General features: G+C 56.0%; 1 protein-coding gene across 1 annotated transcript in view; it reads left to right on the top strand.

Annotated features, from left to right (window-relative positions):
* The window catches only part of GLI2 (GLI family zinc finger 2), a 249,422-nt gene that overhangs the window by 53,324 nt on the left and 178,726 nt on the right, over positions 1–17,372 (top strand). Inside the window, exon 2 of the mRNA XM_033400220.2 lies at positions 11,280–11,454. Within this exon, the coding sequence (XP_033256111.1) occupies positions 11,310–11,454 (145 nt within the window). The 5' untranslated portion in view covers positions 11,280–11,309. The remainder of the gene's footprint in view (positions 1–11,279; positions 11,455–17,372) is intronic.

The following is a 17,372-nucleotide window of genomic DNA, read 5'->3' as shown; positions in this document are numbered from 1 at the left end:
TCGTGATTCCAAGGGTCCTCAGCAGGCCTAAAGCAGGGAAATCAGACCAAGGTCCTCTCCACCTCTGGACAAGTTTAGCCTCTTCCTGCAGCCAGCCCAGAGCTGCCCCTGCCACCCAGCTGGGGGCCAGCGCTGCCCAGGCCACTGCTCAGGAGAGCCTCTGTGACTTTGGTTGCTTGCGCCGAGATGTTTGGACAGATTTGTCCAGGGTCTGCAACGGCCCCACCCCCGCCATCCCAGACCTGGGCCGAGGCCGGGGTCCCCCTGCACCTAGGGGCCGTGGTTTGGGTTATGATTAGAAGGACATGGGAAAGCCACCTGTACCGTGCCTCTGACTCCAAAATGCCATTCCCCAGCCTGCAGTTCCACTACGAGCAAAGAGCTCCTTGGGATGCGTAACGGCTCAGAAAGCAACTTTTAACCAACAAACACTCAATTTTTTATTTGTCTTGAAAATGGTGTGCGCTTACAGCACAGGAGGTAAGTTTCCATACACTTGGGTCCTCGGCACTGTCCATGGCAAAGCCTTCCCTCCCAAGGGTTTACGCGTTAAGGGAAGGGGTGCAGTTCATATGCCAGTAGCGGTTTTGCCCTCAAGAGCTTTTCCATCACTGAGCTGGCAAACACTGCCTGTGACAGGCATTAGGGGTTGCTGACAGCCCCCCTCCTGGCCTCACAGCCAGCCTGTGCTGTCGTCCACCTCCCCTGTGCTGCTGGGTCCCAAGAGCCCCCCAGAGCCTTGTGGGCAACGGGGCTTGAGGTGAGGCTAGGAGAAGAGGAAGGTTCTCTCAGTTTGTGTGTTGAGTCGTCATCAAACGTGGAGTAAGCCTTTGTCCGGGGCCGGCATAACGGGCGTGGGCACGGCAGTGGTACTCAGAGTACAGCCACATTGGGACTTCCCTGGCGGTCCAGTGGTTTAGACTCCACGCTTCCAATGCAGGGGTGCAGGTTCGATCCCTGGTCGGGGAGCTAAGATCCCACAGGCTGCGTGGCCAAAAGAAAAAAAATAAAAGAATACAGTGACGCGGGAGTTTGCCCTCGGGGGGCGCAAGGCAGAACTGGCCTGGTGGGGGGCTGGCAGGGCAGGCTCTGGGGAAGTAGCATTGCAGGCAGAGCTGGAAGTGTGTTAAACTGGGCGATTTCGGGGTGGACCTGGGGGGTGGTGAGCCTGGAGGGGTGGACGGGGGCAGATCCCGGAGTGGGGCCTTGGTGCCATGCAGAGTATTTGGACCTTGTTATGCAGCCACTTCCCCGCCTTTCTGGTCCTCTTCCCGCCTCAGAGCCTCCTTTGGGGGGTTTCTCCACTCACTGGGTCTCTGTCCTTGACTCCTGCCCGTCCCCAGGCTCGGATGAAGGGGCCCTGGCAGGGGCCTTGGTGCCGGTGATGCCCGTACGTCAGGCCTGTTCCTGCCGTGCCCTCCACCACCGGGCCCCTGCGGGTGGGCACCTCCCCGGCCTGCAGCCTGCCCAGGGCTGTCTGTTTTTCCTCCTTGGGGCAGAGGCAGAGCTTGTTTCTCCCCCGCCGCCGCTCAGGAATCGCGCCTCAGAAGCACACAATGCAGCTGTTAAAATATCTGGGTCTGGCCTGGCGGCTGCACAGCAAACCCCTTGTTCACCTCGCAGACAGCGTGCCCAGGGGCCGAGCTGGGCCTGCCTCTGCTGGCCGCCTGCTGGGGGGGTGGGGCGGGGAGAGACCCCGGGCCTTGCTCGGGACTTCTGCTGCTTTGGGCCTGTCCACGGAGGAAGGGGACAGACAGCAGCATTTGGAATCGGCAGGACGGCACGTTCCAGAGAGGTGCCAGCCTGAGCGTTTGCACGTTAGAGCCCAGAGGCCCAGACACCTGTGGTGGGGCGTCAGGATGGAGAGGAAGGGGGGCCACGGGCTGCCTTGTCCAGTCTCGGACAGGCCTGCTGCCGGTGCCGGGGCTCCTGGGTCAGGTCTTCCTGCCCCAGTTGGCAGACAGGTGGGTGGTCTCGCTGGGGCTGCAGCTAGGATAACGTGGTGGGCATTTGAGTCGGAACCCCTGTATATGCCAGGCCCTGTGTTCTTAATCCTCTCCATGAGGGACACGCCGTTGTCATCCCCATTTTACAGATGAGGAAACTGAGGCTTGGGGGGACTCAGTTCTTATTCATCGCTCTAGGTAGCGCTGGGATGCGAACGTGGACCTTTCTCCAGAGTCTGCCCTCCCCGTGTGCCCCCCCCGCTGAAGGTGCCGGCTGCTGCTGACGTGTGCAGGGGGTGTTGTCAAAGTCTCAGAAGCAGCACCAGGAGGTGGGTTGGCTCTGACTAGGGTTCAGGTGGGAGGGCGTTAGGCAGGCTTCCCAAGGTTTAAAGCGTGGCTTCCTTGCATAGAGCAGGGAGGAGAGAATGTTCTGGGCAGGAAAGCAATGGGACAGAGGCAGGGGGATGGAGATGACCTGGTATTTTCAGGGAGTGAAACCACGTGCAAGGGAGTGGAAGCTGCAATGCCATCTGAAGGGTGAGCTCTTACCCACACCCTTCCGGAAAGAAAAAGCCTCTTGCCCAGCTCTGGGCCCCCTGACGCCCATCTCCCCTTATCTGAGCCTGGCTGCTGCATTTCCCATCGTTGGGGCCTCCCTGGCTGCTGTTCTGGCCCAGCAAGTCAGTGCATTGGGGTCATGATCTGTTTTCCGGCGCACCAGCAAGCCCAGGGGCTGGGCACATGAGGGAGCTTTCCTACTTGGAAAAATACATTCAAGGAACGATAAAGAAGCAGGTGCCCCGCTAGGAGAGTGGTTTCTGCATGGTGCCCGCCTCTGGCCACAGCGAGTAGAGGGGAGGCCTTTGACCTGAAGCTCCTGGGAGCAGCTGGGGTTGTGGCAGCCAGGCTGGCTGGCTGGCGCGGCAGAGGTGTGTCCGAGACTCCAGAGGCACAACTCCTCACTAAACCTCGGTCTCCCCCAATCCTGTCTTCCTTGGAAAAGGGTGCCCACTTGTAGGGGTTCGCCTGCCTGGCCAGCCTTGGGCCAAGCCCCACTGGGGACCCTATGTTTGCAGAGCCACTGCTGCAGGGTGTTCATGGCCCTGCGGGGAAGCTTGACCACCTTCTTAACCATGCTGGGAGTAGGGAGGATGCTCTGTGTTACAGGGGAGGGGACGGAGGCTCAGAGAGGGAAAGCCGCGTGGCTGGACACACCACTGACGTGGACTGCGCTGGCCCAAGCATCAGCGTCTCTCACTCTGGAGAGGAAAATACACACATTTTAAAAGAAGATTATTTTGTCCCTGGCCGTGAAGGGCAAGCAGAGCGTCCCCAGCTTGGCGCCGTCCTGGGGAACCCTCCCCTCACCCCCGTCCCGGTCCCTTCAGGATGGGAAAGCGAGTGTCAGTTTGATCCAGGGGGTCTGAGCCGAAGCCCATGTCTGGCTCCCTCATGCCTTCAGCATGACGGGCTAGGACGCCCTTTGCTTTCCCGTGGCTGCCCTGGCACTGTGGTGCGGACGGCTGTCCCTAGGGTCTGGAGCGCCCTTTAGAATGTCCATTTTCTAGGTGGCAACACTGAGGTGACGGGAGATGGAAAGACTCAGTCATCCACTCAGGGAGGATGTTGACGAGTCCTCGGGACCTTGGGGCCATGAGAGAGAGAGTCTGCTGCCATCTTTTTAGTTACAGTGTCGTTATAATTATCATTACCAGAACTTCCCTGGTGGTGCAGTGATTAAGAATCCGCCTGCCAATGCAGGGAATACGGGTTCAAGCCCTGGTCCGGGGAGATCCCACATGCCGTGGAGTAACTAAGCCCATGTGCCACAACTACTGAGCCTGCGCTCTAGAGCCCGCAAGCCACAACTACTGAGCCTGCGTGCCACAACTACTAAAGCCCGTGCACCTAGAGCCTGTGCTCCGCAACAAGAGAAGCCCCTGCTCGCTGCAACTAGAGAAAGCCCGCGTGCAGCAATGAAGACCCAACGCAGCCCCCAAAAAAATAATTAATTTTAAAAACCCCAATTATTAATTATTATTACCTTTCATCAGTGTTGCATTGGCGACGCATTTTTCACTCCAGGAACTTTCACGTGTTTTATCTCATTTGATCACAAAAATAAGTCTATGATCAAGGCTGGCCGGGTGTTTATTATGTGTATGTGTATCCAGGGTATGTGTGTGTGTGTGTCTGTATCTCTCTACACATACGTGTATGTGTGTGTGCGTGCATGTGGTGTGTGCATCTGTATGTGACTTTGTGTGCACTTGTGGGTGGCCCTGTATGAACGTGTGACAGTGTGTATATGTGTGCCCACGCTCACACAGGTGACTGTGTACATGGTCATGGTTGTTGCTGTAGGTTGTGTGTGCTCTTCGTGTGTGCCCACGCGTGTGGGGCCCAGGCAGTGTGCCGCACGGGTGAGATCAGACAGGAGGTGAGAACACCAGGGCCCCGAGGTGGCCAGGATCGCTGGGAAGCGAGGTTTCACCTCTCTCCCAGAGGCTGATTTCGCCTGGGGAAGCTGCTCTCATTCCTGTGACTCACTCATCAGGAGAGCTCAAAGCAGCCAGCTGGTGGGATTGCAGGGTTCAGAGCGATTTGGTCATTCTCCTCTGATTATTTTTTTAATTAATTAATTTATTTAATTTATTTATTTTTGGCTGCGTTGGGTCTTTGTTGCCACGCGTGGGCTTTCTATAGTTGTGGTGAGTGGGGGCTACTCTTCGTTGCGGAGCACGGGCTCTAGGCGCTCAGGCTTCAGTAGTTGTGGTGTGTGGTTCAGTAGTTGTGGCTTGCAGGCTCTAGAGCGCAGGCTCAGTAGTCGTGGTGCACAGGCTTAGCTGCTCCGCGGCATATGGGATCTTCCCAGACCAGGGCTCGAACCCGTGTCCCCTGCATTGGCAGGCGGACTCTTAACCACTGAGCCAGCAGGGAAGACCTCTGATTATTAATTTATTCTTCAAGCCCGTCCTTTCACTCCAAGTTCTTCATCTTTGCTGTGCTGTGGCCCCCTCCTCAGAATAATGCTGTAAATGCATAGGATAAAATGCATAGGATTGGGATGGATAAATTAGGAGTTTGGGATTAACATATACACACTACTGTATTTACAATAACCAACAAGGACCTACTGTATAACACAGGGAACTCTACTCAATATCTTGTAATAACCTTTAAGGGAAAAGAATCTCTGTGCTAAAAACCTGAAACCAGCACAACATTGTAAATCAACTATACTTCAGTAAAAAAAATAAAATGCATAGGATTACGAAGGAGGCCAATTGTCCTGACTGCAGCGATCATAGCTTAATAGATGTGCTTTGCTGGCACAACTGGCAAGGTCGGGGGTGGTGTCTAATGCCGACCTTGACCTTGAGCGCAGCACCATGGTGAGCACAGGTGATGCCCCAAGACGGGATGTGAGCACACCTGTGGCTTGTGCTGGTGGCAGGCTCACAGGCACTATGCCTTTTACCCACCTTCATGTCGGAGGGAAACACCAACTTCCGGTTCCAAATTAACAGAGATAAAAATACATTTATTTCCATTCATTTGCTTTAATTGGAACTTACCGATTATTTGGAAGCTGGAAGCAATCTTAGAAGCACCCCATGTAGTTTCTGCTGAACCTGCCTGTGCATCAGAAACAGCCGTGGAGCTTTTTTTTAAAGTTTGGATATTTTGCCCCCCGCCCTGTGCCTGAACCTGTGGCGTCAGAATTGGCAGGGGAAGGACCAGGAGTGTTTCCAGAGGCTCAGGGTGCTGCCAGCACCCCCAGGGGTACCGAGACCCTGGGGGGCAGGGGTGCTGTGTGCAGCTCCAAATGGAAGGGAGCTTCTCCTGGCTGCAGGTCCGGTGTCCCCCCTTTCCCGGGCAGAAGCCCAGGAGCGTGGCCTCCCGGGTAACGTGGAGGTGTTGACTCTCTCCTTGCCCCGTGGGCGCTGTGCTCTCAGCCCCTCTTTTCTGGAACCTTTTGTGGAGCCCATGGGCAGTCCCCCAGCATATCCCACAGGCCGCCAGCTGAGGTCTGGGGACCCGAGGCCCCGCTCTGCTGTCCCCAGCTGGGCTTCCTGGGACCCTGGGCGCCTGGTGTTTACCCAGAAATTGTGCTAATTCCGGTAATTCCCGTGACTTACGCAGCCTCTCGGCTCTGTCTGCTGCTTTCCTCTCCTGGAAGGGAGGGGGAGGGGGAGGGCCGTGGCTGATCTGTGGAACACGAGGCCTGTGACGCAGTGGTCCCTGCAGGGGACACCCCGCTCCCCGACTGGGTCAGCTCCCCATGGGCGCTCGTGGAAGCCCAGGCACTCCCAGGCCCACTGCTGTCTGAATACATCCCCTCCCTGCTACTCTGTCCACCTGGTCCTGGGGTGGCCTCGCTCTGAGGCTTCGGGCAGCATTGCAGCCAGAGGACCTGGCTCTAGACCTGGGCCCTCTCCCTCCGTGGAGAGTGGCTTTGGGCAGCTCACCTCTTCCTCTGTAAGAATCGGGAGGATGCCGTTCCCTCTGACAACGTGGCGGGGGGGATGCTGGCGTGAGGCAGCTGAACCTCTTTTTGGCCCTGGCATCCCTGATGCTAAAGTTCAAGGATTCTGAGTTGCTGGCCTCAATTTCCCATCTGCCTTCGGGGATGCTTCCCAGCAGCCTGGGTTTGGTCACTTGGGCCGACCCTGTGGGTGCCTTGTTGAGTCCTTTCAAGCCTGCTGCCCTCCAGATGCTGGCCTGGTTCCCTGGACCCATCCTTTCCCATCAGCAAGGGGTCTGAGCACGTGCTCAGCTGGACTTGGGGACCCAGGGGCGTGAGGCCTGGCCCTGGCCTGGAGGAGGTCATGGTTGAGCGGGGAGCCAGGTGGGTACATAGCAGGTTTTGGCCAGGCTATATGAGAGGTGCCAGACCCGGGGGAAGGACACCCAGTTCGTTTGGGGTGGAAGCCAGCTCCCGGCCTTCTGCAGTGTGAGGCACGAAGCTGATTGTCCGTAAAGAATTCTGCAATGAGGAGTTAGGGGAAGAATGTACAATTGCCAACTCCTCCCCCCGCATCCTGGTCAGCCTCAGTGGACGGTGCCACCCGCAGGGGCATGGTGTTGGCAGGCGGTCCTGGACAGAGCCTCAGCTTTTGCCTATCCATCGGCTGGTGGTCCCCGTCCACCAGTCTCGCTTCCTTGGGTGCAGCACTAGGACAGGGCCTGTGTCGAATCCTCCTGGGCTTCTGGCATAGGGTTCCTCACACTCAACAGGCACCTCAATGATGCCAGGGAATTCTGGGGCAAATCCCTTTGCACTGCAGGGTCCTCACTCGAAGGACAGCTCTCTGTGATGCTCCAGTGTACAGCTTTGGGGCCAGACAGCCTGGGTTCAAGGTCTGGCACAGCCACTTTTAAGCTGTGTGTCTTTGGACAAGTTATCAACCTCTCTGAGCATTGGTTTCTTCCTATGTAAAGTGTCGTGAGGATTAAATGAACTCACTCTTGCAAAGAGCTTGGCACCTGGTAAATGCTTGTTCAAGGTTTGTCGTTCCAGCTATCATTTTGATTTTTGTCCTTACTTCCAAATTCAAGGTGTGTTTCAAAGTTGAGCCTAAATTCCTTCACCTGAGCTTCTTGGGAAGAAAACCCAGATTGTTCACAAAATCACTCGTATTTCCAAGAGCTGTGATTTTCTGCCTCAGAGGTGCACAGTCCTTGCCCGGCATTCCTGAGCTGTTGCTCCATGCCAGCCTGAGTGGGGAGCAGCTCCGGACCTGGTGGTGATGATGAATACAGATGGGGGTGATGGGATGCTGTAGGGATCTGGAAGCAGAAGTGACCTTGATTGGGGAGGAGCTGGGGGCCTTCCCAGAGGAGGTGACGTCTGAGTGGCATCTTGAAGGAAGAGTAGGAGTCCATCACACAGAAAAGGGTGAAGGGTTTCTGGTGGGTGTTCCAGGGTCAGGGCTGGCTGCTTGTGAAGGGTGCGGGGGTGTGGGGGGAGATGAGGCTGCAGGTAGACCCAGGAAGGCTTTGCCTGAAGGCCCCAGGGGCTCAGCGAGGCCTTGGCCAGACTTGGTTTGGGGAAGGTGCCTGGCTGTAGGGTAGAGGGGGACCTGGAGGGGGACCAGGACCCAGAAGGGAAGGATGCCTGGCAGAGCAGCCAGCTGGGAGAGGCCCCGCAGGCCAGGTGCTTTGCGGGTGAACTGATGGGAATCGCAGCTGATCAGATGGGGGGGTGAGGATGGGGTGGGACGGTGGCCCAAAGTGCCGGCCAGGTGGATGGGAGGGTGGCCCCTGCGGCCAGGCTAAGGGGGCAGAGAAGGTGGAGCAGGCGTGGCCCAGGGGCTGTTGCTGGTGGCCGCTCAGCCAGCCAGCCTCTTACAGCACAGATTATACAAATAGGCTTAAAGGATCAGCTGGCGATCCCGAAATCTCCAAGCCAGAGGAAACCTTATAACTCACCAGAATCCTCAGGGAGATTTCCCTGTCCTTCATCTATCTTGGGGTTTCTGGACAGGGGTTTTGAAAGACTGGAAACCATACAGTCTGGTGGGTGAGGTAAATCCGGGAGGTCCAGAGCTTGGGCTGTTCGCTTAGCAGGCTGGCCAGGCTGCAGCCACCTCTGGCTTCACACCCATCACTCTTGTATACTCCCGCTTTTTGCTTAGAAAACCATGAGAGTATCGTGCAGACTTTTAAAAGGTGAGGTTCTGGGGCCTGCAGATGTAAGATTTGCAGCCGCCGGGGATGGAGCTGACCATCGCCTTTGGTTTCTGCCACCCGCGATCCACGGGCTCTGCCCAGAACCCTCTCCTCCCACCAGCGTGCAGACCCACCTGCCTTCCTTCTGAAACAGCAGCTGATCTTCTTTTCATGGCAAAGATTCCTGACTAAACGTCTGTGCCTCTGTCTCTCCCTGAGCCCACCTGGGCCCTGGTCACCACCGTGCAGCGCCGGGGCCTCTTAGAGCCTGTGATGGAGATAACCCTTCCTGGCATTTCTTGCTTGGGTTGGACTCCTGGCCCCACACTCTCCTGGTGATTTTACTTTCTCTTCCTTCCTGCTCCTTCATCCCTGCTCACTTCCTTGGCTGGTTTCTCTTCTCCCTCCTGGAAATGTTGGAACGCCCCGTGTCTCGTTCTGGAACTTTCTCTACTTCTTCCCTCCGCCCTCTCCCTTGGAGATCTTGCCCTGTGGCTGCCATATTCCCATCTCTAGCCTCTGCCTCTCCCCAAGCTCTGCCTTGCATTTCCAACAGTCTTGCTTATCTTTAAAAAAATTTTTTTTTTAACCTTTTTATTTTCTGTTGGAGGAGAGTTGATTAACAATGTTGTGATACACTAAAGTGTACACTAAAGTGACTCAGTTATACATAATACATGTATCTATTCTTTTTCAAATTCTTTTCCTATTTGGGTGGTTATCTAGTATTGAACAGAGTTCCCTGTGCTACACAGTAGGCCTTTGTTGGTGATCCATTTTAAATACAGCCGTGTGTACATGTCAATCCCAAACTCCCTAAGTACCCCTTCCCCCCACCATTCCTCCCTGGTAACCATAGGTTCGTTCTCTAAGTCTGTGAGTCTGTTTCTGTTTTGTAAATAAGTTCCTTTGTATCATTTTATAGATTCCACATATAAGCTATACCTTTCTCTTCACATGATATTTTTCTTTCTCTGTCTGACTTACTTCACTCACTATGACATTCTCCAGGCATATTACTCAGCCATTAAAAAGAGTGAAATAATGCCATTTGCAGAAAAGTTTTATTGAAGTATAGTTGATGTACAACATTGCGTTAATTTCTGCTGTACAGCAAAGTTATTCAGTTTTACATATATTTTCTTTTTCACATTCTTTTCCATTATGGTTTATCCCAGGTTATTGAATAGAGTTCCCTGTGCTCTACAGTAGGTCCTTCCTGTTTCAGTCTCTGCATGTCTTAATAGGCGTCTCAGACTTAACACGGCCCAGACCCAGCTCCTGGTTTTTGCCCCCGAACCTGCTTCTCACCCGCTGTGCTCCATCCCAGCAAACAGCCCCACCGTGCAATCGTCCAAGTGCTCAGCGGAAAATCGGAGCCATCTTTGACACTACCCCCATTCTTTTAAGAAAATTGGCTTTCAGATGTCTGTTCCGTAATATTTGATACAAATACTGAATTAGCAGCATCTGTACATGATGAAGCATCAGTTAGTAAAACGCTTGCTTGTGGCCCACCAGCCAGCTGGAGATGGAGCGTTACCTGGGCCCCGCATCCCCTGGGTTCCTCTCTCGTAACCCACGACGACTCCGCTTTCTAGCACACCCCACATCCAGGCCCGAGCAAGGCCTGTGGACTCTGCCTTCAGAGCCACTGTCCTTTTAACTCAGACAACCAATATCTCCCCAGGTCACTGCAGTCGTGCGCCATCCCCCAAATCTGCCCTCCGTACACTGGCAGAGTGACCCCTTTGTACTGTGAGTCCTGTCGTACCCCCCTTCTGCTCAAAACCCTCCAGGGCTGGCACTCACCTTCCTGCTGCTCCTTCAACAAGCCACCCTCCTTCCTGCCAGGCCCGCGGCTCCCGCCCCTGCCCTCTGGCTGCCGTGGGCTCCCTCAGACCCTCATGTGGCATCCCATCCCTTCCTCAGAGAAGCAGGCCAGCCGCCCCCCTGCCCTTCCCACCCCACTCTATCCTGCCCCTCTGCTTTCTTTCCTTCTCTCTCGCTAATGAGAGACAAAATATACATTTATCTTCCCCTTTACTTATTATGTCTCCCAAGTAGGATGTGAACTCTGTGGGTTGTATCTCCGGCACCAGGCACAATGCTTGATGCATAACAGGGGCTTGAAGAGCTATTGACTGAATGTGTGCGAGTGCGTAAATGGTGAAAACTCTGTGGAATGCAGGAATGAACGAATGAATGAAAGAATGAACGAACATACACGTGAGTGAGTGAAAGGTGGAGCCGGTGAGCTGCAAAGAAACGGGAGAACGGGGGCTTTCCTCTGAGGACCGCCAAGTCGCGGTTTCTGTATTGATTTTTCTCGTCCTGTGAGGCTGAGATGAGGGGCATCACTTGCTGACCTCATTTCTCAAGGTGGTTCTTGCTAGTCGCCATGCACAGTACTAGGAACTTGTTGCTTAGATTTGAAAAATCGGGGGTAACAGGCAGTGAAAAACGCTCGGCTGTGGTCCGTGAGGTCGTTCAGAAGACCAGATGAATCTCAGAACGAAGAATTCTCAAAATTAATTAAACCCTCCTTCGCAATGATCAAAGAAGGAGCGCGTGGCGGCAGCGGGTGGGAATCTGCGTCGGCGCGTCCCGGCTGGGTCTGGGGGCCGCGTTGGTGAGTGTCTTTGTCTCCTCCTCCAGGGCTGCCACCCAGGACTATGCGTGGCTAGGATGGAGACGTCCGCCTCAGCCATGGCCACGGACAAGAAAGAAGCCAAAAGTGGGATCCTGGAGGGCGTCGCTTTCCCCGACCCCGGCAGGAAGGCCTCAGCCCTCGCGGTGGCCACTGCGGCGGCCGCGGTAGCCACCCAAGGAGGTACTTTCTGTTCTGCATGGTTGGCGGGGGGTGTTTTTCATGAGCCCGTTCGGACTGAATGAGACGGGAGGCCGATGTCATCGGGCAGCCATGCGGGGTTTATGGGGGAGCAAGAGGGCGCCCCAGCTTTGGGGACCCCAGGCACCAGGATGGATGCCTGTGGGTGGATCTCGAAGGTCCAGCCACTCCCAATCGGGGGGTTTGGGCATCTCAGGCTCCAGCAGGAGAAGGGGAGGGGAGGCAAGGGAGGCTCGGGGCTGTGGGGCAGCCCTGGGGTGCATTCTGTCGGCACAGATGTGCCAAAGAGGCTGCTGGTTGCCTCCGGCCTGCCAAGGGCTATTTTGGAAAGTAATTGTCTCCTGATCCTTTCTGGCTGTAATTAGAGGGTCAGGTACAGAATTTAGCATCCTTAGGTGAATTTCTGGCCAACTTAATTATAACAGAAGGACCCCCCGAGCCACAGCCTCTCATTTTACTGCCCCGAAGAGAAATAGTCTCTGGTTTCCACTGGTCTTTGCCAGCATCCCGTTGGGAAAGCTTGGCGGGAAGACGAGACCTCCCCTTGTGTCTGCGCGGTCCATCTGGAGGCCACAAAACTATTTCTGTCTCCGAGGAATGGAGAGACTTAGATTTCTTTTCTTCCCCTTTTTATTCAAGTGCATTTAGTCATGCCCTGTTGCTCTCGCCGCTGAAGCACAGCTCCCAGAGCAGCGGGGGAAATGCGCCTTCGCCGGGGTGGGGTGTGAGTGCCGGCCGCGCCACTCACATGTTGATGTCTGCAGGTCGCGGGGGGCTTTGTTCAAGTGCAGACCCCCAGTCGGTGAGTCGGGGCGAGGCTGAGTTTCTGAAATTCTAACCAGCGCTCGGATGATGCTGGGACAGCCAGTCCACAGGCCGTGCTGGGTGCAGCCTAGGGCCAGAGTGCAGGGATTCGGAAGGACACTCAGAGCGGGTAGGAGTCATTGTTTCCAAGAGCGAACTGGAGGCCCTCTGGTTCATTGTTACTACACTGTTTCTATTCCCCCCCACCACCACCCGTGATTCTCAGTTGGAGGTCATTATGAGGATGTGCGGCCCAAGCCAGGACGGGGCGAGCCCAGGCCAACCTTCGGGTATTAGGACTCCTGCTCTGCGTGACACCCCTTGACCCCCGTCCCTGCTAGGAGCCGGGCTCTCTAGGCCCTCCCTCTGTGAGGGTGGAGGAAGGAGCCAAAGCCCAGGGTGGACCACATGCAGGTGGTGTCGGGAGCCAGGGGATGGAAGGCCCAGGGTGGGGGTCTGGCGGTGGTCCCAGGGCTGGCTTGTCCCGGGCCTGGCTGGGTCTGCACGTGGTCTGTTCCTTCTCCTGGGTCAGGGCCCACCCTGGCCTGTGGCGACACCTCAAGCCGTCCCTCTGCCTGATGCAGAGGCGCCTGGGCCTCTGAGGCCTGAGTGGCCTCGGTGCCTCTCTGACCCGCCCCCGGGCCCTCAGCTGTCCCCGCCTCGGCCTCTCGCTAGCCCGGACCCTAACCCTCTCTGGAGCCATCAGTGCATCGTGAGCTCCACGCAGCCCAATTCACTGCCACGTCCTGTAGCCGAGAGCAGACTCGTGGTCATTAGAGAGAAATGAGGGCATGATTGGGAAGGAAGTCCTCTAGCATCAGACCTGGCTATCAGCAATGGGGCAGTAATCTCAGATGCTTGAGGGGGTCTTGGTCTCGGGGGGCAGGCCACGGGCCTACAGCTTGGGGTGCAGCCGCTCCCTGGAGGTACCCGACCTCGCTCTACTCGCCCCCCAAGGATGCGGTCCTGCCCACCCCGCAGGCCCCGTCCCCTCCTTGCCCGACCCCAGAGGAGCGCTTGACTGGTGAGGTTCCTACGCTGGGTGGATGTGGCCCTCAGCCCAGTCGCCCAGGACAGGTGGCACGTTGTCATCAGAGCGAGTTAGGTACGTCCCTTGCTCCCTGTAGCACTCTCTGGACAGCTCATTTGGGAAGGGCCGTCCTGCAGTCAGGGCAGAGCAGGTGGCATCTGGAGCGGGTTCCCTGGGGCTGGGGGACCGTGACGTCCGCGTTCTGCGGGTGGGGCAAGGTAGGCCGGTGGTGCAGCCCCGAGTCGCTGGCCTGGGTCCCCGTTCCAGCCCAGGCCCGGTCCCGGTGTGGCAGGCCATTCCCTCCTCTGGGTCTCGTGTTCCTAATCTGTGTTGTGGGGACGTTTGGCAGATGTGATTCCAAGTCTGTGTGATGTCGTGACGTCGGATCTTACCCCTGGGGGCAGAGGTGCTGTGAGCAAGCCTCCTCTTTTACGCAGCAAACCGGAGACAGCCCCAAGGAGCCTCTGCTGTGGGCCCCTCTGCCCGCAGGGGCGTAGGCCTGTGGACAGGTGCGATGTGGTGCCCGGCAGCACAAGGGGGTTCGTGCGTGTCCCCCACACGGAGGTCCTCTCAGGGCCTGGATGTTTGCACTCTGCTCTGGAGCTCAGCACTCGGCACCAGGCCTGGCAGGAGGCAGTGCCTGAGGGTCCCCTATGGCCCTGAGTGACGTCAGGGGAAGGTGGCCTTGGTGAGGCGCTGGCCGGAGGCGGGGGGAGCTCAGCCGGCCGGCGTGGGGCTGGTGGGAAGGACAGGGAGGCTGCACAGAGGCCTGGGAGAGGGGCAGTGCTGCCCAGTGCACGCTGGGCTGGGGCAGGGGTGCGGGGAGCTGAGAGCTGCCTGTCCAGGGCCCTGTCCCTGAGTTGTTTCTGGAAAAGATGGGGTAACAGTCCTGGTCTGCGAGGCCTGTTTGCTGAGGCAGGGGCAGGACTGAGCTCATTCCCTGTGGCTGAGCGGGTGACCACTCACTCGGACACCTGGCCCTCCTGACACCCAGTTTATCCCTTCCGAGTCCACAAGATCGTCCCCATGATTCTGCACCGTGGTTTGCAGCTTTCCCGGAAAGAAAGGATGGCTTACGCAAGCTCAGTGTTCCAGGGCCTGTTACACATCTGTCCAGAGTAGGGGGAGTCCTGTCTGAGGATGTCGGGGCCATGTGGTAAGGAATGCAAAAGGGCCAGACCCTGTGAACTGGTGAGGCAGTGATCACCCACCTCTGCAAGGTGCCCAGAGGTGGGAGGTACCCTGTCTTGCAGGCCAGCTTCTGACCCCTCATCTGCCCCCTGCCAAGTGCCACTGGTTCCGGGAGCTTCAATCCCATCCCTGGAATTGTAGGACTTTGGTTCTAAGACTGAGCATACCTTTAGGCAGAAAGATTTCATTTCTACATTATTTGTAACTGTGAACATTTGGAAACAACCGAAGTGTTCAGTGATAGGGGATTGATTAATCAAACTGTGGGACGGCTGTTGAATGGAACATTATGTAGACCCTGAAAATGTTAATCAAGACTTTATCATAAGGGGGGGATGTGTCTGTATTCTAATATTAAAGTGTGAAAAAGCAGGATGCAAATTATATCTCACCTCTGTTGTTACCAACCAGGGTTCTTGGCCTTCCCCAATCAACTGAAATTGACTAGAGGCCAGACAGGAAATTCAGGCAAGGCTTTATCGGGGCCCTGCTGTAGCAGGGAGGGGGGAGCGAGAAAAAGCAACAGGTTCCCTTGCTTGCTGTGGGGGCGAGCTTGTTCTTTATATGGAGTGAGGGTAGGGGTCTTCCAGGGGTCCGGCTGGGGTGGCTTAGGCGCTCTGCCCACCCCCTTGGTGGTGCTGCGTGCAGGGGGCGTGTGCAGGACCCTCCTGTTGCTCCCAGCTCTTCAGAAGGGGCAGTTGGGTTTCTTTGGTCTTTTTGTATCTTGTTGTCCATAATTTGCCCCAGCTGGGCATGCACGCGGTTATTTTTAGTCCCTTATAGTTTCTTTGTATCTGTTGCTCCAGGAGACGTCTGTCCAGGTGCAGGCACCACAGCAAAGGGTCCCAGGTCCCAGGTCCCAGCCTGTCCATCCCAACTTTATAGTTCATAGAGGTGCCCTCACCAGTGGTTGTCCAGATGTTGGGACTCGGGGTGGTGTACATTGCACATAGGAAACTCATCCCTTTGGTTCCTAAGGACCTTCAGCCTTCTAGAACCCACTGTTAGAATGTCAGTGAAGGGAACTGCCTGGCGGTCCGGTGATGAGGGCTCAGCGCTTTCACTGCTGGGGCCCTGGCTTCGATCCCTGGTCAGGGAACTAAGATCCCCCAAGCCGCGTGGCGTGGCCAAAAAAAAAAAAAAAAAAAAGTAAGGTGCGCCGGACCCAGACTGTGCCGACTTGGGAGAGCCAAGTGTACACTCTCTCCTTCTGTCTCTCCCATCTGTGACCTTAGGTAGGTCACTTGACCTTGCCGTGGTCGGAGTATTTGCACCATGAAAATTGGCAAACCCATGGACATATATACACTACCAAGCATAAAGTGGATAGCTAGTGGGAAGCAGCCGCGTAGCACAGGGAGATCAGCTCGGTGCTTTGTGACCACCTGGAGGGGGGATAGGGAGGGTGGGAGGGAGGGATACGCAGGAGGGAAGAGATATGAGAACATGTGTATATGTATAACTGATTCACTTTGTTATAAAGCAGAAACTAACACACCATTGTAAAGCAATTATACTCCAATAAAGATGTTAAAAAAAAAAAATTGGCAAACCCTACGCATCAGGGCTGCCTCAGCCCCCTCTCCTCTCCCAGAGCCTGTTGTTAAATTCCCCCCAGCACATGACTGATCATATCTGGAGACTCACTCAGCTTCCTTGGCCCTGTTTGGAATGAGAAAGGGAGTAAGGGTCCAGAGCGAGGAGGTGGGCGATGAAGGAGGTGGGCGTCCCTGGTGGCAAAGCTTGGAAAGGACACGCAGGGTGTCCTGGGTGTCGGGCTGGGGTCGGGGGGTGGCCGGCACGTCTAATTCATGGGCGGTCAGAGCCTCTCCGTGTGTAGGTGGGACCGAGATGAGGTGGGGCAGGGACTTGCCCAAGGCCACCTGCTGCTTCCACGGAGAGCGGAGTCTGGGGCTCAGGGCTCCTGCCTCTCCCACGCTGAGCATCTCCTTCCTGAATCTGCTTTGAGATCATGATTTTAGATTGTTCGTGGGTGATTTGGGTCTTAAAGCCCAGCCTGCCGGTACCGTGTGTGGGCGTCCAGCCTCTGCACCAGCCCTGGACAGGTCTCATCTGTCACCATCCTTGTCATTCCAACAGGCTAAGAGCGCCTGCTCCCCTCCAGCTCTTGGAGGTCTGGGGCTGTGACTTCTTTGCAGGAAGACCTTTTTAAAAGTCTCCTGGCTCGCCCGGCCTCATGAGGCTAGACGTGGTCGGGGCTGGGTGTTTCCACTGAGAGTCCCTACCTACCTGGCCATGATGTGCATCAGAAACACCTTTGCATTGCAGGGCTGTACCCAAGGGACAAACGGTCCTGTGGCCAGACCGGATGGCAGAAGCCTTGGCCGGTGGGGGCTTTCCCAGCCTCTTGAGCTGTTGTGCTAACACTTGGGAGGCCATCAAGCAAACTTTAAAAACACATTTTGACCCAGAGCTATTTTTCCCTTTAATTTTTCACATGGCGTAATTTTAAAGGTAATTTGATTCAGATGTTTCTCATTTTTCTTACACTGAAACTTCCCTAATGCTGTTGTATTTCCCTCTTCAACAGTGGATTTTCTTTCCAAAAATATTTCCGAACCTCTCTGCGTGCTTCAGCTGAGCACAGAGACCAGCCACCCCACGCCTCCAGGGTGGGACCATCAGAGGGGCTGGAGCCATAAAGCTCAGAGCTGTGTCTCACCCCAGTGAGCTTTCCTTGTCCCCGAAGTCAAGACAGGCTTTAGCAGTCCTATGACGCATCTGTGGTGAGTGCCCACCACGTCCTGGCCAGGGTGCTCCCAGGGTGGCCCCTTCATCAGCACCATCAGCATCCTCGGGACTTGGGCCCCACCCCAGACCTCCTGAAGCAGAGCCTGGGAGTGGGGCCTGGTGA

Source organism: Orcinus orca, chromosome 7 (assembly GCF_937001465.1).
Source record: "Orcinus orca chromosome 7, mOrcOrc1.1, whole genome shotgun sequence".
NCBI classification, from domain to species: Eukaryota; Metazoa; Chordata; class Mammalia; order Artiodactyla; family Delphinidae; genus Orcinus; species Orcinus orca.
Note: the sequence above shows the minus strand (reverse complement) of the source record. Positions and strands in the feature narration are given on the sequence as shown.